This window comes from Nuphar pumila, chromosome 10, assembly GCF_984573655.1.
Source record: "Nuphar pumila chromosome 10, dmNupPumi1.hap1.1, whole genome shotgun sequence".
Classification (NCBI taxonomy): Eukaryota; Viridiplantae; Streptophyta; class Magnoliopsida; order Nymphaeales; family Nymphaeaceae; genus Nuphar; species Nuphar pumila.
The window spans coordinates 35,321,912-35,341,473 of NC_143258.1; the positions used below are offsets into that span (position 1 = coordinate 35,321,912).

The 19,562-nt window shown below is 35.3% G+C and overlaps 1 protein-coding gene across 1 annotated transcript in view; it reads right to left on the bottom strand.

The window, feature by feature from the left end:
• Window positions 1–19,562, bottom strand: part of LOC149826644 (ARM repeat superfamily protein) — a 59,086-nt gene that overhangs the window by 17,313 nt on the left and 22,211 nt on the right. Inside the window, exons 9-17 of the mRNA XM_090020090.1 lie at window positions 19,370–19,447; window positions 15,703–15,765; window positions 15,529–15,612; window positions 15,256–15,413; window positions 15,109–15,148; window positions 14,873–15,016; window positions 879–998; window positions 581–799; window positions 142–315 (exon numbers count right to left, since the gene is read on the bottom strand). Coding sequence (XP_089876216.1) covers window positions 142–315; window positions 581–799; window positions 879–998; window positions 14,873–15,016; window positions 15,109–15,148; window positions 15,256–15,413; window positions 15,529–15,612; window positions 15,703–15,765; window positions 19,370–19,447 — 1,080 coding nt within the window. The remainder of the gene's footprint in view (window positions 1–141; window positions 316–580; window positions 800–878; window positions 999–14,872; window positions 15,017–15,108; window positions 15,149–15,255; window positions 15,414–15,528; window positions 15,613–15,702; window positions 15,766–19,369; window positions 19,448–19,562) is intronic.

Consider the following 19,562-nt stretch of genomic DNA (forward strand, 5'->3'; position numbering starts at 1 on the left):
ACGACTTCCCATTCTCAAATCTCAAATAATAGACAATTTGTAGAAGTAGGCCATAGATCGCAGCATCGGTTTGATTGTCAACCACAATAAGCACAATAACATTTGTTAGTGATCAAGAATGTACATGATGCATGAACTCACAGCATGTACAGGTGACAACCAGGCTTTTTGTAATAGACCAGCCAACGATCCAACCACAATAGCTGTACCATATCCCCATTCATGGGAGATTGTATTTGGGTCCTCTTTATCTGGAACTGAATCAACCCAAGTACGACTCGTTGCTGCCAAAGCAGCAAATGCTGGTTCAACAACCTGGTCAACAGTTCCAATTAGTTGGAAGAATGTAATATGCAAAAAAAAAAATGAACATTGATACCATAATATTTTTTATCAAAGTAATAAAAATTCATCAAATAAGAGATTGGACCATTTGAAAATAAACTGAAAAATGCTAGTCTGATTTCATTTGAAAATTCCAAGAAGCAAAGTGTAGTGGGGGAAAACACAAGAAACATAGGCAGTAAAGGATTTGTAAGAAGGCAATTAACGTTAGACTACAAGCATTACAAAAAGGTACCTGCGGCCATGCTTCTGGACCGGGTGGTATGTGCTTTGAAATAGCATCCGATATTGCTGACACTATCATAGGTACATGAACTGTAATTTTATCATCACCTACAGTCACTACGGTCATTAAAAGATGGAACATAAGAAAAGCTACGTTTTCATCATTGTCATTCACCCCATCAACCAAGATTTTCAAAAGAGGCAACCACTCGGGTGGCTCATAATCATTCTGCAAATAAAATTCAAAAAGATATAATATAGAAAACAAGTAAAAATAAATGGGAATGTTGAAATCTGGCAAAATGTACCTCAAGCAATTCTGCAACAGCTGCAGCAGCAGAAGCGCGGACTGGATAACAACATATATCATCAACATCAGGCATGACCATTGCCTTGAGTAACACAGTATATATATCTCCACTCATTTCCTGAACAAAGTAACCACAGTGAGAAGCATGAAAAAATTGCAACAAATATAAGGTTAATATTTTCATCATATTCCGTTAAATCTGCACTATATGCATGACAACAGCTGCAAGCATGCATGTGTGAACATCCAAAAAAAAGAGAAAAATAAAGAAAACAAAGTCAAAGATTAGAGTAGTCCTAATCCATGGGATCAAATCCAGCTAACATCCAAGCCAGCCCATTTGTCATGAGCAAAATGGCTTTACTTGTAAGAGGGCAGAGTCTTATAACAAATTAATCATCTAATAACAGGGCCCACCAATTATTTCATGAATAGCTACCACCACGTTCTTAACAAAAAAACAATTCAATAAACTCAATATCCAGGTACCTAGTCCACCTAATTCAGTTGGAAGAGAGAAATCCCACTCAACTAGGTAGATCGTCTTGCCAGTAGATAGATACTTCCAAAGAAAAGCAGCAAAGATCTCAATCTTATTGGGAGGAATGAATATGATCAGAGATGAGAAGGAATATTTGCAATACATGTTCCTTCTACATACCCTGTCTAACACTTTCAGTGTATTGCTCTAGTTATGCCTTTGTGAATGCTTAAGCTGTGATATTTCAAAGGGAGAGCACCGAGGTCACAACCATAAACAATTGACATCTGTGCTTTTGTTGTTAACATCAATACTAGTTTGCGGTGTCTTTCCAGACCCCAGTTTACTGAGAAGCAATTAAATGTCAACCACATTTCCCTTAATTATTCTCAGTTAGCTTCACCAAAAATCAGTGCTATCATCTGCAAAAAGAATGAGTTAGAGAAGGAATACAAGATAAGTTTATCCCTTTAAATAATATGTTCCCTACTGCTTTCACTAAACACCTCACACGAACAGTTGAAATTTGAGGTTATATAGGATGTCCCTATCTCAGACCTCTTTTCATCAAAAATGGAAAGCTTAGAGTAAACATTGATGAACACTAGGAAGGAGGCCAAAGAATACACTCTTAAATGGTTAGGGGCTACATTTCTGTCACATTTGGTGACAAACAATGAGAAGAATGAGAAAAACAGATTGTTAAGAAGAGAAGAAGAGGCACAAAAAACCTCACACGTACAATTCTTAGCCCATGTATGATTTCCAAAATCTGGAATAGATGTATGCATACTTATGATTTTAGAAAATCTGGAAATGAATGTGTATACATCGATTCTTAGAAAATCTGGAATTGAATGTGTATGCATTGGATTTTAGAAAATCTGGAAGTGCATGTGTATGCATTTTGGTTTTTAAAAGATCTGGAAATGCACGTGTATGCATTGTAAATTTTGAAATCTAAAAATGTACGTCTAGGCATGTCTATTTTCAGATAAGCCTATAGGGATTTTTCACATATGCCTATATTGATTTTTAGACATGCCTACGTTAATTTTCGGAAAATCATTGGAAATCAGGATATTTTATTAAATCTGATTTTCAGCAAGTAATGTGTTACATATGAGCACTTAAAAAAAATCAAGTTCGAAAAATGATTGTTGGGCCATATATATATATATATATATATATATATATATATATATATATATATGCTTGACTCAATGTAATAGGCAAATACCCATTAGGAGTATTTTTGTCTTTTCACATTCATGTAATAGGTTGTGCCCATTAAGGGCACAACAGGCTTTTTCATTATTCTTTTAGAATAGGTTTTTATATTTTTCTTTGAGGGCTTAAATGTAATCCAGCCCAAAGAGTCGTTGGGACCTCCCCAACGGCTACAAATAGAGCCATTAGGGAGTGTCCCAATGGCCCTATGGGCTTCATTGTGTGTATAAATAGGGGAGCTCTCCCCCTTGTAAATGAATGATTTCTCAAGTATTTTCTCAATACATAGATTTATATTTTATGTGTTCTTGTCGCTTAGTGGGAAGATTGTATGTGTTTATATGATTGACTCTTAAGTGGACATTTGTAATTTGGTTGTCTTCTTGTAAGCCCATAAGAGGCACTACAATATTCTTGTTTTTGTTTCATTACTACGGTGCACTAAATTTACATGTGAATGTAATATTATACTATGGTTATGATGAAATATCTGATTTTTAGCATCATGCTTTGAATGAATGTATATTAAACATGTTGACTATATGCGGATTTGAAATTGAATCATGTCTATGATATTGAGCATGATATTATCATGATATGTTGAAATACCGGATAATGATATTACTTGTTGATTCATAGTGCTGGATGTCATGAACTGTATGCATGCACTATGTGAGCTTATGTAGTGCCTTAATGCTTATGTGTATGTGTGGCATGTAAATTAAGTTGTACTGTAAGGCATGTGAAGCATTTTTGTACATGTCACTCATGAATTAGGGTTGATGAGAACCCAAGAGTAAATAATGCACCATTATAGATGCACATAAATTAATTGATTTGCCTTTACGGGTGAGATGCTCAAATGGTTAAAGGCACCAGAGCACACTGAATGGGTTAAGAACATATCGAAAAAATGAATAATGTATCTACCCTGAATGAGTAGTGTGTGTGGCCCTATGTAATGAAATATGCGGAAATACAAAACAAAGGCTTATAAGATCATAAACACAAAGTGCACATACACATGCACATACACAAGTCCAACTAAGCGACAATACAAGAGCACAAAGGCACTACACAAGCACTAAGTGCATTCAAGACATCAAATAACTAAAGAGAGGAACACAAAAATATAAAAAATATTCATCTTATTAAGCATGAATGCTTAAGAAAAATATTGAAAAATGAAAGGGGATAAAAGCCCCTATTTATATACATACAAGAGAGAGGAGACCATAATAGAGCTTTTATTGTTCCAACAATTATAAATATAGCTGTTGGATTGGTCCCTAGTCAAAAAAGAACCCAACAACTCTATTTGGTAGTTAACCAAATAGTCCCTATAAAAACAGAAGAATGACAAAAAGAAAATAAAAGTATTAATGTGCCCTTAATGGGCATAACCTATTATAATAACTGAAATAACCAAAATACCCCTAATGAGTTTTTACCCATTACATCATTATAAATAATATATATATATATATGTATATATGTACAATATAAACCAAAAATATATATGCATGAAAATACATACATATATATATACAACTTAACACTCCCCCTCAAACTTACGGTGTAATATACTGAAAGTTTGAAAATACAAAAAAATCAACGGGAATGATCAATGTCTTCAAGTGTATTCATTGGAAGTCTTCATCTTTATGTCGCATCAGAGAATTTTGCAAATACAAGTCTCTGAATGTCTTCATTAGTGATTGTCTCCAAACGCCTTCATCGGCTATCTCCATCTTCATTCATCAAAGATATTCATTTCTTAACCCATCGCATCTGTAAGAACCTCGGCAGAGAACAAAACAAAGATTTCAACTACACAAAGAAAAATATCCTAACCTAATAATTATAAAGTTTTTAAAACAAATATATTTTTGAACAAGAGAAACATTAGATAATCATTAAGAAAGATAAGAGGAGCATACTTCAAGGATAATTTTTTATCAAATCAAATCATAAACCCAAAATCAATATATATTTTTTTAGGAAAAACATAAATATTGATCATAAGAGAATTAAATCTTTAAAGGACATAAATCATCAAGAAGAGATAAACAATCATGCATAAATAATATCCCAAGGATTTTTAGAAAAGCATTTCAAATGAAATAACAAATCATGACCGACAACATGCATATAAAATATAACATTTCAAAAGGCCCTCAAGAAAAGAGGAGATAATTAAATCCATGCATGCAACAATATAAACAATTTAATTAATTTGAAACACATATATATCCAACATGCAATTAAAGCATATAATAATGAAAGAGAGCAATCTCACAAATCACAACCCATTAGGATTCATTCACACAACCTAGAATGGGCTTAAGCACAAAGGACCAAACATCAATCTTAATATATATATATATATATATATTATTAATGAAATGCACGTAAGATGCATAAAATTTTATCAATAAACATTGTTTCATACAAGTAAAAAAAGACTAGAAATTTTATTGAGAGATTTTAAAAAACCCACACAACAAAAAGAATGATATTTATAAATCTCAACAATAGTTTGACCACCATAAGCAATCACCTCACTAAACCTCCAAATCTCAAAAATCAAGTTGATCAACAACTAGAACAAGAGCATAATTGCAATGTCACTAATAGGCTAAAAAACACAAAAAGTGTGAATAACCAACATCTCTTGTCTACATAAAATGACACGTAAACAAGTGTGTCAGCTACTAAAACAAGAGCATAATCATAATGTCACTAATAGGCAAAAAAACACACAAAAAGTGTGAATAACCAACATTTCTTGTCTACATAAAATAACACTTAAACAAAAAGCATAATAGAAGAAAACACAAGAGGTAAGAGAGCTTGTAATGAAAACAAACTAATGCCATCAAGAAAAATAAGAATAACGATTTTAACAATCTTTCGAAACTCCATGATTCCAAAAACATAACTACCATCATAGAAAAATCAAAATAGCAAGAATCCAATATTGTAACAATGGACACATAAACAAATGAGTAGTAAAACACACTCATAGAAACGAAGGTCAATCACTTGCCAGTTAGATACATACCCTATACTGACAAGATGACATGAGGTGCACACATAGCTCGCCCCAACGACTAACTCGGATTTCCAACAACAATAAATTTAAAGGCCAATCAACCATCAATTATACCCAAAGCAAGTGACACGCCACTCATAACCCCTGGGAATCTAGACAAATAATATGACATGAGGTGTACACATAACTCACCTCAACAGCTAACCTCAACTCCACAACATCGAGGTGCACAAGAAACAAATGAGTGACAACACACTCATAGAACCAAAGGTCGATCAATCGTCAGTCAAAGCCAAATCATTTGGCAGTCTATACTGACAAGAAGACAGATGTGCACACATAACTCACCTCAATAACTAACTCTGGTCCCACAACATAGAAGTGCATAAACTCACCTCGATAAGGCCAACAAATAATAATGGATGTACTGAAATAAGAGTGGACTTACAAAGCCAAATAATAAAAAACCTTGAAAGACACGTTCCAAGGAACAAGAACTGATAAAACAAAAAATTTCAAGTCAAAAAAATCCTCAAGTAATGCAATTATAAAGCCTTTAATCACGAACTGAAATGTCCACCAATATTAAGTGGATAAACAAAAAAATGTCCTCTAAGGAACATTCTCACAAAACCCGTAAAGAGCTACACAAGAAGTCTCACAATATAAAAAAAATGATATTTTATTGAATATCATAAGCATGCAATAGAAACATAACACTTAAGACTCATGTGAGGTACCATGATGCAAATAAGTTTTAGTAAAATCATGCAATCATACGACAAGATAAAATGTCTACCAACGAAAGTCTTCAATTACGAACAAGCATGTCCACCAATAATGGACAATTACTAAAGTGAACCATGAGGGAAACACTTAGAACACCCACAAAGGGAAAACACAAAGAAGGTTCTCATAATTCTCAAATTAATATTTTTTTAAAACTAAGTATACAAAAATACATATATTTAAACCCATGCAAAACATGTAAGATAATGTTCATTAAAGAGCTATGAGACTAAGAAAATAACGCAATCACAAGGACCACAAAAAGGCCAACAAGAGAAACACCCAAAAACATAACTATTTTTAATAATTTTTAAAAAGGAATATATTTAAAAGGCATTTATAAAAGAGAATGGTTCCCATAAGAAATCATGCTCAATACCTTATGCACGAATAGATAATCTCATTCATCATGTAAGACAATCACAAGTGCACAAGGATCGTATATCAATATAAAATTTATTTATTCAAAATTCAAAAATAGCAAGGTATCCATGATCACTAAGATCTTACCCACATTGTAATATCGTGTGTTTTTCCATGGGTTTTAAATTCTGAAATCTTGGCTAAGTGCTTTATAAAGTTGATAAAAATCATAGAAAATATCCTCAAATATAGGTGACGTCAGCTGGGTCTGGGCTTGGCCCAAGGCCCACTAACAAGACCAAAACGAGACGATTAGTATTTGTCAAACTTTTTATTTTTAACCTTTAAATTCAAGTGAAATTCAGGTTAAATTCAGGCGAAGTTCAAAGGTGAAAATCAGGTAAGTATACTGTTAGATGTGTCTCATAATTCTGAGAACATTGATATTTTGTTTTTCTACAATCGAGTTAAGGTTGGCCCAAAAATCGCATTTTTCAAAAATGACCCACCTATATTTCTACCATTTTCTGGATCAGATAGGATCTGATCCATTTGATCTGAGTTGATATGGATTTGGAGTTTGGACCCAGTCCAAGACCCATATCGACTAGGATCTGATCTAGGTTGGGATCCATATGGATGTTGGATATGGATTTGGATCTTGGATCTAGATCCAAAATCCAAATGTAACCAATTTTAAAACTTTAAAATCGATTTAAAGGTTAAATTAAGAGAGAATTCTACTTTGAGGACTTCCAGAGGGGGGTGACACCCTCTGGAATATTCTAAAAAAATAATTATTTAATAATTAAATATTAAATAATTAATAAAAAATATTAATTAATTAAATTTCAAAATTTTATTTATTTAGATAAGTTAGAGTTCAACATTGAGCAGAACTCTACCTAGAAAGGTGTTCTAGAAGGAGCGTCACCCTCTAGATAGACTCCTAGTTAGTTAATTAATAAAAAAATAAAATATAAGAGATAAGAAGAGGTTAGAGAGATATATAGTTCTACGTTTAGTAAAACTCTATCCTCTAAAGGATAGAGCACTCTAGAGACGACGTCACCCTCTAGAGGATCCTTTTAAAAGAGAAAATAAGAAAGAAAAATAAAATTCTAGAAAGCGGTTATAAGAGGGCTGGACTTTCCCCTCTCTCTAGAATCGATATTCTAGAGAGAGAGGGAGCCCAACTCGTGGGAGAGAGATAAGGAGCCCAACTCGTGGGAGAGAGAAAGAGGGAAAAGAAAGAAAGAAAAAAAGAGGAAGGAAGGAGGAGAGGAAAGGTGGTAGATCCATCCTTTTCACACGGCATACGACGATTTTCCAGCTTATTTTTTTTCTAATCTAAGGTACGAGTTTCTCTCTAGGTTTTTACAGGAAGGATTAAGTAAAAATTGGATTCATGTATGGGTTTGGGGAAAAAGGAAAATCTGATTGCGAAACAATATATATTTAGGTATATGTATTGTCGATTTTAGTAGATTAATGTATTCGTATAAATTTTCATATGTATATCGATTTCCCTAAGTGCGCAATCTGGAAATACAAGTAAAAAAATATTTTCAGATTTGTCGATACTTATGCTTTTAATTTCTTTATTGAGAAAAAATAATAAAGGAAGCATGAAGATAGACTTGATATTTTGTTCATGTTCATGTGAATATACATGAAATCTGCATTTCTGAGTGTATTTCTTGCTCCGTGTGTGTGTGTGTGTGTGTGTGTGTGTATATATGGATGGTGCCCTGCAGACTTTCGAGTGGTTGTTATCACACTTTTTTTCTGGACTGATATTATTCTCTCGCCAACCATTGTGAGTTCGAATTTGCTTCATAAACAAATCTGATTTTTTCTTGTCCTAATACTGATTTCGAAACCGAATATGAGTTCAAGGTTTTGACTATCATTGGATGTATGCACTTTATGTGTTGTTTGACACCACTTTGTGGACTTTCACCAGCATGATTCATGAAGTTCTATTTTGACGTCACTTTGTGACTGTCATAAAAAAAAGAATGTTTCAACACGCCACTGTGTTGTTTAGCTTAGAATCAGGTGATGGATGTAAAACCTGTCTAGATGCCATGTATATTAAAAGTGTTATTGAATTAATTTTTTATCTTATGGCCGACTGTCCTATGTAACTGTCATTAGCTTACTTTCACAAAAAAAAAATCTGTTTTGGACACTCATAAGTGGGCTGCTAGATAAACTTAGTTGTGGACTGAAAAAAAAACCAAATTTAATATGCTCATAATTAGACTGTTATGACAGTTAATTTTCCTGTTTGAAAATCAGATTTGATTTGACTATATCATGGACTGTTATTAGATTGATTTTAGTTTGGCCGACAGTCATCAATTGGGCTTCACTTTATGAAACTCGGTTTTGACAATATTATGTGATTGTCATAACAAAATTGTGACAAATCACTATGCTGATCAGATTAACATTATGTGGTAGATGTAAACTATTAATTGATTATGTATATCAAAAACATGTTCTGCTGGTATGTATATCAAGAGTTTGATATATTGTTTGCTTGTTAAATTGTTTTACTGTTATAAATACTAAACTGTCTGGCTGATTTTGGTTATCAAACTGTTGTTGTGCATATCATGTTATGTTGTTGTCATGCATAACAAAACTTGTTTGGTCGTTGTGCATACCAAACCATGTTGCAGTTATATATAGCAATTTGTTTTGTTGTCCAGAACTGCCTATGTCATGTTGTACGCTGTCCACCATCAACATTGACTCACCTCACTAAAATCCGTCTTAGGTTGTTTTTTTTGGGCTGCCTATAACCCTGCGGGATGTGGCCTGTTTTCAATTGCATTTGGCAGCCGTTAGGGGCAGCAGTGTTGCACCTTATGCACAGCCACATGGTGTTGTTCACAGCACCTTGATGTGCATACTGGCAGCATAGCATGCTGCGGGCAGCATATTGTTGTTTGCCTTAGCACAACAGCGACATGCAATTGATCGCATGTCATGGTGTTAGATGAGACAAAATGCATATAGATATGTAGAATATTAATTGGGCATGCTATACATTTAATTATCATATTGCAAGTGCTCATATCATAGACATTGAAAATTCTAAAATTTATTTTGATGTTTGCATGAATGTGATCATGTGCATGTTTGAGAGTTTATGCATGATGTGTGATGTAGACATATGTTTGCATGCGTATGCATATTAGTTTCGTGTACAAGAAATGGAAATTGCATTATGGACATGATTTGTATATGCATGTTCATTGAGAATTTTGCATAAGATGCATATATCACATCTAACGCTTTTGTGGTCAGATGTGAACCACTGCAAGCCATGTGAGCCTGGAGCATGTGTTGCTTCAAAATTTTATTTTTATGCATTGCAAAATCTATTATAAAATTATTGACTTTCCAAAATTATTGCATAGTTAAAATGTGACGGGCCAAAGCCCGAGTTGGGTTTGGCATGTTGATTTGCAAAATGGTTCTTGTGTAAAGAACTTGAATTTGTTAAAAAAGTTACAATAAACAAACAGTATAATTATTTTTTTCTTACAGGATTTTCACTCCACAGTGTGGGAATCTTGGATGGCGGTTTTAGGGAAACCGTGAGGATATTAAAAATTTGTGTGCGATTGTACCCCTGAACCCGATGTGGTGGTTCAACTCCCGGCCACGGTTTTAGGAATATTTCAATCACTTTGCTTGGGGGGGGATGACACAACTATTGTTATTGATATACCAAAAAAGTGGCGTCAATGAATGTCGATTTTCCTGACGTCCAAACATTAGATATTGATTTTTAATGTTTCAATAGATGGTGTTGATTCCTGATATTGGTCGAGGAACAAGTGTAGAACCCAGTAATAAAATACAAATTGTGTGTTAAGCTACAACTAGGAACCTAACTTAGACTTCAAAAATTGGTGTGCCCGTTTTAGGTATCCGTGAGTTTAATAACAAGTGAAAACTAGAATGTGTGCACTTCATAACAACAAGCCTACAAAAGAAACTCTAATTAATAACTTAATAAGTCATTCATGCATGTACATTAAATCATGCATCTTTACTGTTTTGCATTAGTTTATGCATTCATACTGATTTTATCTCGTATGAAAATTGTTATCGAATGATACTTGTTTTAAATGCTTGAATGGTAAATTGATTATGAAATTGTTGTTGTTTATATTCCTCTGAAGTTATGCATGAATACAAAAATTTCATACAAAAAAATACAAAAAAAAATCGCAATTATTTTAAAAAAAAATCAAAAATTTCACTTTTCACGAGGATAAGTTGGGATCGTTACACATAATTTGTCATACTTCATAATTTATTTTAGGTTTCACGTAAGAATGCATCAAGAGTAAAGAAATAAAAAAAAATCAAATACAAATTAAGCAAAATCTCATAACATCGTATTTGTGAATGAAACAATAAAATTTCAAATTATCTTAAAATATTTAACAATTTTTCAAAAGGAAACAAAACAAAATTCAATAATAAATACGAACATGATTTGACATTTATAACCATGAAGTGTTCAAACAATGCATCTAAATGCCAACAATAAATGCTCAAGAACACTAGATCATATATGTATATATTAAATAAAGCAAGTTCAAAAAACTAAGATTCAAAGTTCAAACTAGATCTTATAAAAGCATGCACATATATAATTTCACAAGATCAAACAAATATTATAAACCTTATAAAACATTTAATAAAAATAAATCCACTAATAATTAAAAAACATTTAAATATTTAAATTTTTAACAAAAATAACAAATAATTTTTCAAAGATAAAAAAAATGAGTTTTTCTTATGCATAATGCATGAGATAGATAGCCCAAGTAACACTAAAGATAGAAAATACATACCGGGTGAAGATTTTCCTTGAATCTAAGCCACACAACGATCACAAATCCTTCATGAAGCACGAACTCGAACAAAAGAATCCAAGACCCAAAAAAGGCAAAATACCAAGAAAGATTTTTTGGCTTTGGTACCATGTAATGAAATATGTGAAAATCCAAAATGAGGGGCTCCAAGGGCTTATAAGATATAAAAACAAAATGCACATGCACATACACAAGTCCAACTAAGTGACAATACAAGAGCACAAAGGCACTACACAAGCACTAAGTGCATTCAAGACATCAAAGATCTAAAGAGAGGAACACAAAAATATAAAATATATTCATCTTATCGAGAATGAATACTTAAGAGAAGCATTGAAAAATGAAAGGGGATAAAAGCCCCTATTTATACACATACAAAAGAGAGGAAGACTACAATAGAGTTGTTGGATAGTTCGAACAGCTATAAATATAGTTGGATTGTTCCAATAGCTCTATTGACTAGTCAAAAAAAAACCAACAACTCTATTTGGTATTTGACCAAATAGCCCCTATAAAAACAAGAAATAACAAAAAAAGAATAAAGTAAAAGTACTAATGTGCCCTTAATGGGCACAGCCTATTAACATGACTGAAATGACCAAAATAGCCTTAATGGGTATTTACCTATTACATCATTATAAATAAAGTATATATCCATATATATAAATATATATGTACAATATGAACCTATGTCATAGGGATTCGACCAGACAGGTGCCACACCCGCATCGACGCGACGCGGGTGCAGCACCCAGTTCAGTCAACTCGACCCTAGGTGGGGTCAACGCACACAGGGTCATTTTGATCCATTTTTGGATTTTTTTTTAAATTGCCCTATGAAATGGGCTGCAGAATTTAAAAAAAATCTTCTGGGGGGGGGGGGGGGGGCGCTGCCCCCTTATAACCCCCCGCCAAGGGCAGCCCCCCTTGGAGCCCCGCCCACTAACCGCGCAGCGGGACCCGTGCCGGGGGAAACCCCCGACCCCTCCCCCCCTCTATATATATATATATATATATATATATATATATATATATATATATATATATATATATATATTTTATTATTTTTTTTTTTTTTTTGCCGCACCCGCACCCATGTGACATAGATATGAACCAAATATATATATATATATAACTTAATATCCTATTGGTATTGGGCAGACTTGGTGGAATATAAACTTTGTAATAAAGAGATCCTAATAACCCAATCAGAACACGGTCTACCTTGGAGATGGTAGGTGGTGCAAACCACGAGATACAACGTTGTTAATATGTTAAGTGAGAGTATTGTTGAATCACGGCTCACTTGGTCTCTAGTCCTCGAGTGTTAAGAGGTTTGGGACTACGGAATATTATCCTAGGTAGTAGATTCTTCTGACTACTGCAATTAGTATAGGATGCATCCTAGTGTATATGATACATATGCAAATATTCTCCTCGGTAACTGACTACCCTCATTTGGTTTTCAATTCAATTTAGACACTCGGGAAAGATAAGATACATAGCATAATAAATACCCGATGGTTTGTCTCTTCTGTCTCGAGTAGTTCCATAAGTGCCCGATGAAACGAGTAATAAAAAGAAACAACAAGCTTATACATGATCTGTTTTATTTCTGCCAAACTAAAAACATGACCTAATCATGCAAACACTTCAGATTTGTTATTTATCTTAAGAGTATTGCATGTTATTCTGAGATGATGGGTGAATCATAGTTTGACATTGGTAGGAGATACCACATGTTTGTTATTATTGAATTGGAATTGTATATCTTGTTTATGATTGTCTCATGAATAGATGTTACTTTTGCATATACATGCTATGACGATCATAGATGTTGTTATATATGTTTTAGTTATTTGCAAGTATTGCAGGGTTATTGTTAACCTACCAACCTTGATGAGTCTGACCCCTTTTATTTTACCATGTTTAGGTGATGATTAGCCATCGCAGGCTATGGCTGGATGGGCGACGAGTCACTGAACCACACTTCTATCCTTTGTTTCTTGGACTCGTTGTTAAAACTTTGTTGATATGTGGGAATGTTTAACACTTAAGTTTGATTAAATATATCTCAATTATGGTTTGAATGTGTTTGAGAATGAATGGAATTCAAATATTAAATTCGTGTGTAAGCTTGGACACAAGCCCAAAGGGCTTTGGATCCAGTCCTTATCAATGTGTGAGTTTATATGTAACCAGCCCAAGATCTGTTAACCCAAGAATTTTTTTAAAAGAATGTTTTCTGTTGTTTACTCTATTACAAAAAAAATTACACATTTTCAGGTTAAGGATTTTGAGGCGTTACACATTTTGTTGTTGAAAGCTTCGTCTTTTCGGCCCTACATTGCTGACAGATAAAGTCAAAAGCAAGGTTGTCAAACTAAGAAGCGGAAGCAGATAACTATACGGGAAGCGAAAGTGAGAAGCAATGCATTTGAAAATGTATAGAAAGCGGGAAGCGAGGAATAAAAAAAGAAATATAAAAGTTGAATGGGAATCAAAATAAAAAACAAATGAAAACTAAAATAAAAGTGATAAATATTAAATTTCATGTTTATTTTGTGTAAAAAATAAATTTTTAACAAAATCTAAAAATGATGACTACTAATTTAGAGAAAGCACATGGAAGTGAGTGAGAAGAGTGAGACAAAACACATAAAAAACAAGAAAAGTTGAGTAAGAGAACATATACGAAGAATAGATGAAGCGTGTGGAAAGCATAGGAGAATTGTGGGGAAATAGAGATTCTCATAAAGTTTCGGAAGCAAGGAGTATCGCGCTTCCAAAGCGAGTTTCAGGAAAGTGAGCTTCCCACCTATCTAAGAATTTTCTCTTAACTATAGTCAAAAGTATCGTAACAATATTTTGAATCTGAAATTTTCTTTTTTTTCTTCCCCGAGCATGCAAAGCCAGAAGGTTCACTCAATAAACATGTCAACAATGATAATTAACAATGGGGATAAATATTGTGAAAACTTCACCTGGGTAGTGCAGCAAGACAAGTGTAATCCTATTTTAACTGCATTTGATGTTTTTCCTTCACTTTACACACATACAAACGCTTTGTATTTTGAGAAGAGCAAAGAAAGTGTTATGTCAGCTATGTATTTTATCGCCCCCACCCAAGGTTCACTTATTACAGAGAACATGAAAAGGTAGCTCACCTGAGGCAAACAGGATGCAAGCTCTCCAAGAAGCCAATTTGCAGTGGCAAGCAAATAAGGTGAACATGATGAGGAGGAATATAGTGGCATCACACTATTTTGAACCAATCTTGCAGTGTATTCAAAATTTTTCTCTTTCAAGAACTGCAAGAACCCAAAATTTCATTATACAAAGCTTCACTTTGGTTATTAACACAAAAATGGCAATTAGAGTAGCATGTACAAGACAAGCATACATCTTGAAGACCTCCATATGCCATTAGAACACCATAATATCTGCAATTTCAAATCAAAAAAATGTTTGTCATTGATAATGTAAAGAAAACAGATCAGCTTCCCCATAATGCTTCTTTTCAAAATCGTCTAACTCCTCTTATACTCACTCATATATACCCCTTGAAGTGACCATGGAACCTAAGGGAATGGAAAACTTGGACAGAAATGGCATCACAAGTGACTCTCCAACAAGACAGAACCCTTCCTTTGCTTTAACATGTTTGGCACCTTTTTTACGCTTTGCTGAAATTGGAGGACTAGGTCCCTGCAAGTTCAGAAAATAATAGAAGTATTTCCCTACAAATCCCTCAATATCTGAATCTGGAAGATCAAACAGTGAAAAAAAATATGAGAAGAAGAAAAAACGATGAGAATAACACCTTTGACGTTGCCATAACGCCTAGTAAATTTATTGCACTTTTCCTTGGAGTAAAAAGTTCTTCCTTCCATCCAGAACTTTCACCCTAAAGCATGAAACAGCAAAAGGATATTGCAACATCATGAAAAACAGAACATTAAGGAAACGTAATTTCTGACAAAGTAATATCGCATACAAGTTCAGATGGAAGGTTCTTCCGTATATACTCCTCTGGATCTTCTTCCCATTCGGATATATCCTTTAAAAAGCCATAGAGTTAGAATCACAAAAGGTCACAAAAATCAGCCACTACCTTTAGTAACTAATATCATTTTAAAATGATATATCTTCCATATGCTTTTGAGATAGAGGTTCTTTACATTATAAGAATCCAGAAATAAAAAACATGTAGAAATAACAATAATGTAACTATCTCTAACCCAAATAATTGTAGCACTCATACGGATAAGACAAAATGTAAGACCCGAGATTTAATATATATATATATATATATAGGATCCAACCTGAATCCAGTTCCCAGCCCACGTGATGCATGGGCTATTTAAACCCCCTCAGGAAGGGTGGTTTTTCTTTACGAAAATAGGAAACCCCATGCACGCTCGCTCGCTCTCTCCCTCCCCACGCAATGTGTGGGCCATTTAAACCCCCGCAAGGGGGAGTGGGGGGTTTCTCTTTACGAAAATAGGAAACCCCCGTACGCTCTCCCTCCCCCTGCATGCTCTCTCTCTCTCCCTCCTCGTCTCGCAACTCACCCCCGAGCTCCCCTGCGCGACCTCTGACCCTGTCGTCTCCCTCTCTTTGCTCGTCAGAGCTGCCTGACCCCGCAAGTACCCGCTCTCCCCCTCTCCTCTTTGTTAACCTCTGGCAGGAGGGCGACGCCCCTCCCGCCCTCGCTCTTCCCCTCGTTAGCAGGCAGGGGCGCCGCCCCTCCGGCACTTCCTCTTCCCTGTTAGCAAGCAGGGGTGATGCCCCTCTTGCCCTTCCTCTTTTCTATTAGCAGGTAGGGGCGATGCCCCTCCTGCCCCCTCTTAGTTTCCCTGTAAACCAAGGCAGAGGAGGGGCACCGCCCCTCATGCCTTCTTCTCCCAGCAAGAGGGCAGCACCCTCCTGCCCTCTCCTTTTTCTTTTTTGTTGACAGCCGCAGGAAGGCAACGCCCTCCTGCCCGTTCTTTTTTTCGACAGTTGCAGGAGGGCAAAGCCCTCTTGTCCTCTCTTTTTGACCGCAGCAGCAGGAGGGCAGCGCCCTCCTGCCCTCTATCTCGGTTGTGGCCTGTCCAACCCAGCCCAACCATGCTGAGTAGGCCCGACCGAGCTGAGCTCGGTCGTTACCGAACCCAGCTCAGTCCCCGACTTCTGCTGGTCGAACGCAGCCGAGCTGAGCCCGGCTAGCACCGAGCCCAGCTCAGTTCACTCTTGGCATGAGCCCGGCTCAAACAGGTCGGCTCGAACCAGGTTCGACCCCTGTGACGCAAGCATTTCCTATTTCAATGATTTAAAAAGGTTTCATCGTTTATTTCACAGCACGATAAAATACCTTTTAACACACCCCATCGAAACAACAGATGCGACACGCGCACCAAGGCACGAGCGCTTGATAACCTATGATCAAAAACATCACTAATCCGACCATCCCCGAGGTAGAGGAAAGTTGCATACAGAGACAATGGCAGAACACTTCTAATATATATATATATATATATATATATATATATATATATATATATATATATATATATATATATATATATATATATATATACATATATATATACATGTTTTTAACTCAAGAACGCAGTTTTGCATATTCTTGTCCATTTAAATTTATGTCATTTACTTTGTCGCTGCGTTGTTATGTACACAGGATATTGCTTACACAATTTATTTAGCCGATGTACGGTTTCATACATCGTGCATCCCTTGCGCAGTTTATTTATCTCGATGTGTAGTTTCTCACATCGAGTTTGGCTTTATGTCATTTACTTTACCACCACGTTGTTACGTGAATAGGCTACGCGATTTGCTTAGCCGATGTATAGTTTCGTACATCGTGTTTTGTTTACGCAATTTATTTAGCCGATGTACAGTTGCGTACATCGTGCATCGCTTATGCAGTTTACTTAGCTCGATGTGTGGTTTCGCTAATCGAGTCTTACTTTATGTCATTTACATTGCCGTCGTGTTGTAACGTACACAGGCTTACGTTTTGATATATACTTGTAATATGTCGTCGCGCCGCCGCGTTGTAATGTGGTGTATGCTTTGATATATATGTATTATATACACATATATATAACATTATAAGGTACATAATTTTTGGTACTCTTGCCCATCTTGCATTACGCTTGCTTTTAAAGACGCAGATTTACGCATGCTCGCCAGGTCTTTAAAAGAAAAGAGAATTTCATGAGAAATTCCAATGTTTGTAATATTCGTTATTTCGAAAAGCAAAAATGAATATTTGGCGGTTGCTTATCCGCAACCAAGTCTTTCCCTCAACCCTGCGTAGCCCTAAAAGGTACGTACAGTCTTTTGTTTTGATATCCAAAAATGACTCAGATATCCCCGGCCTAGAGCGCGGGACGTTGAGATTTTCTAAACAAGTTGGGGTTTCTTTCTGAGAAACGGATACCTCTTTCATTATAGTAGTATTATCAAACATGCACGGCATGTTAGTACTACGAGGATTGGATGAGAGGTTTATGGTAACCTTGTAGCGTGCAAATCACAATGTTGAAAACCACATACATAGTAATGATCGCCTTCATAGGCAATATGCTCGAGTTGGTTTGAAAGACCAGAGAATGTAGAATGGGTCGTCAGTTAAAATAGAACCTGACGTACACATTCGCCTCTTTGGTTCCATCAAGGGAAAGGATGGGATGGTACAAAAACCTCGATGGATAGGTTGTTAACAACTACGCTCCTCGAGTAGCAATTGACTATGTGTCCCTGGTCATCGAAGATAGGGGACGGGGCTATGGAATATTATCCTAGGTGATAGACCTCATGGACTCCTGCAAAAGTTGGATGCATCTCTTACCACGAATGCCTCTAAAGAATTCTCTCTCGGTCACTAGTCGTACCCTTTAGAACTGACTCAACTTGTTGCCTGGGGTATCAAAATACAGAGAATAACAAATCCCCAAGCAGTCTCAATTGTTTCTACATTTCTCCTGTGCGTACCCTCAGAACAGTTAATATCGAAACAAAGTTATCATGTTCATTTTACTTATGTTGAATTGCATATCACGAATGTCGCATGTGTTAGTCTTGTTCTAAAATTGTTATATTTATACACCTACCAGGTTTTCATCAATCTGACCCGTTTCATGGGTACACGTGATGATTAGGTCGAAACAACAGAAGATGGCACGATGGCAGGATGACATCAAGATCCCACTGTTTTCATGGTATTTTGCTCCTGAACACGTCTTTTTTTTGTAAATTGTGTATAAGGGTTTCCTTAGAAAATTTCGCTTTTGTATGAATGCTAAATTATCAAAAACCTCATTTTTAATCTATATAGTTTCAATGTTTGTATGGAGATGCAAATCCGTTGCGTAAAGGAAGGTTCACCGTAATGTGCCCAAGGTTTGTCGGCTTGTTATTTCAAATACCATTTTCCATTGAAATGCTATTTTAAACTCTAAAAAATAAAGGATTTCAAGGCTCTTTAAAAAATTTCCTAAAAGTTACAAGTTTGGGATTTTGGGGTGTAACACAAAAACACCTGAGTAAGATGAAATAACTAACCATGAACAGAGGAAGTCTTAGTTTACAGAGATCAACTAGCTAAAAGAAAAGAACTTCCTGCATCAAATGGGCAAAAGCAGCAAACCAACCTGGTTATTCAGTATTAAAACAGGAAAGATCACTGACTCCAACAGTGATGCAAAATATGGTGAAACTATTCTCCATCCCTGAAAGTAACATTAAAAAAATAAACCATTTTGCAGAAGAATAAAATCAAGATGGACATACGCAATAAGAATAAAATTCATTGCTACGAGAGGGCATTGCAGGATAGCTTTTACT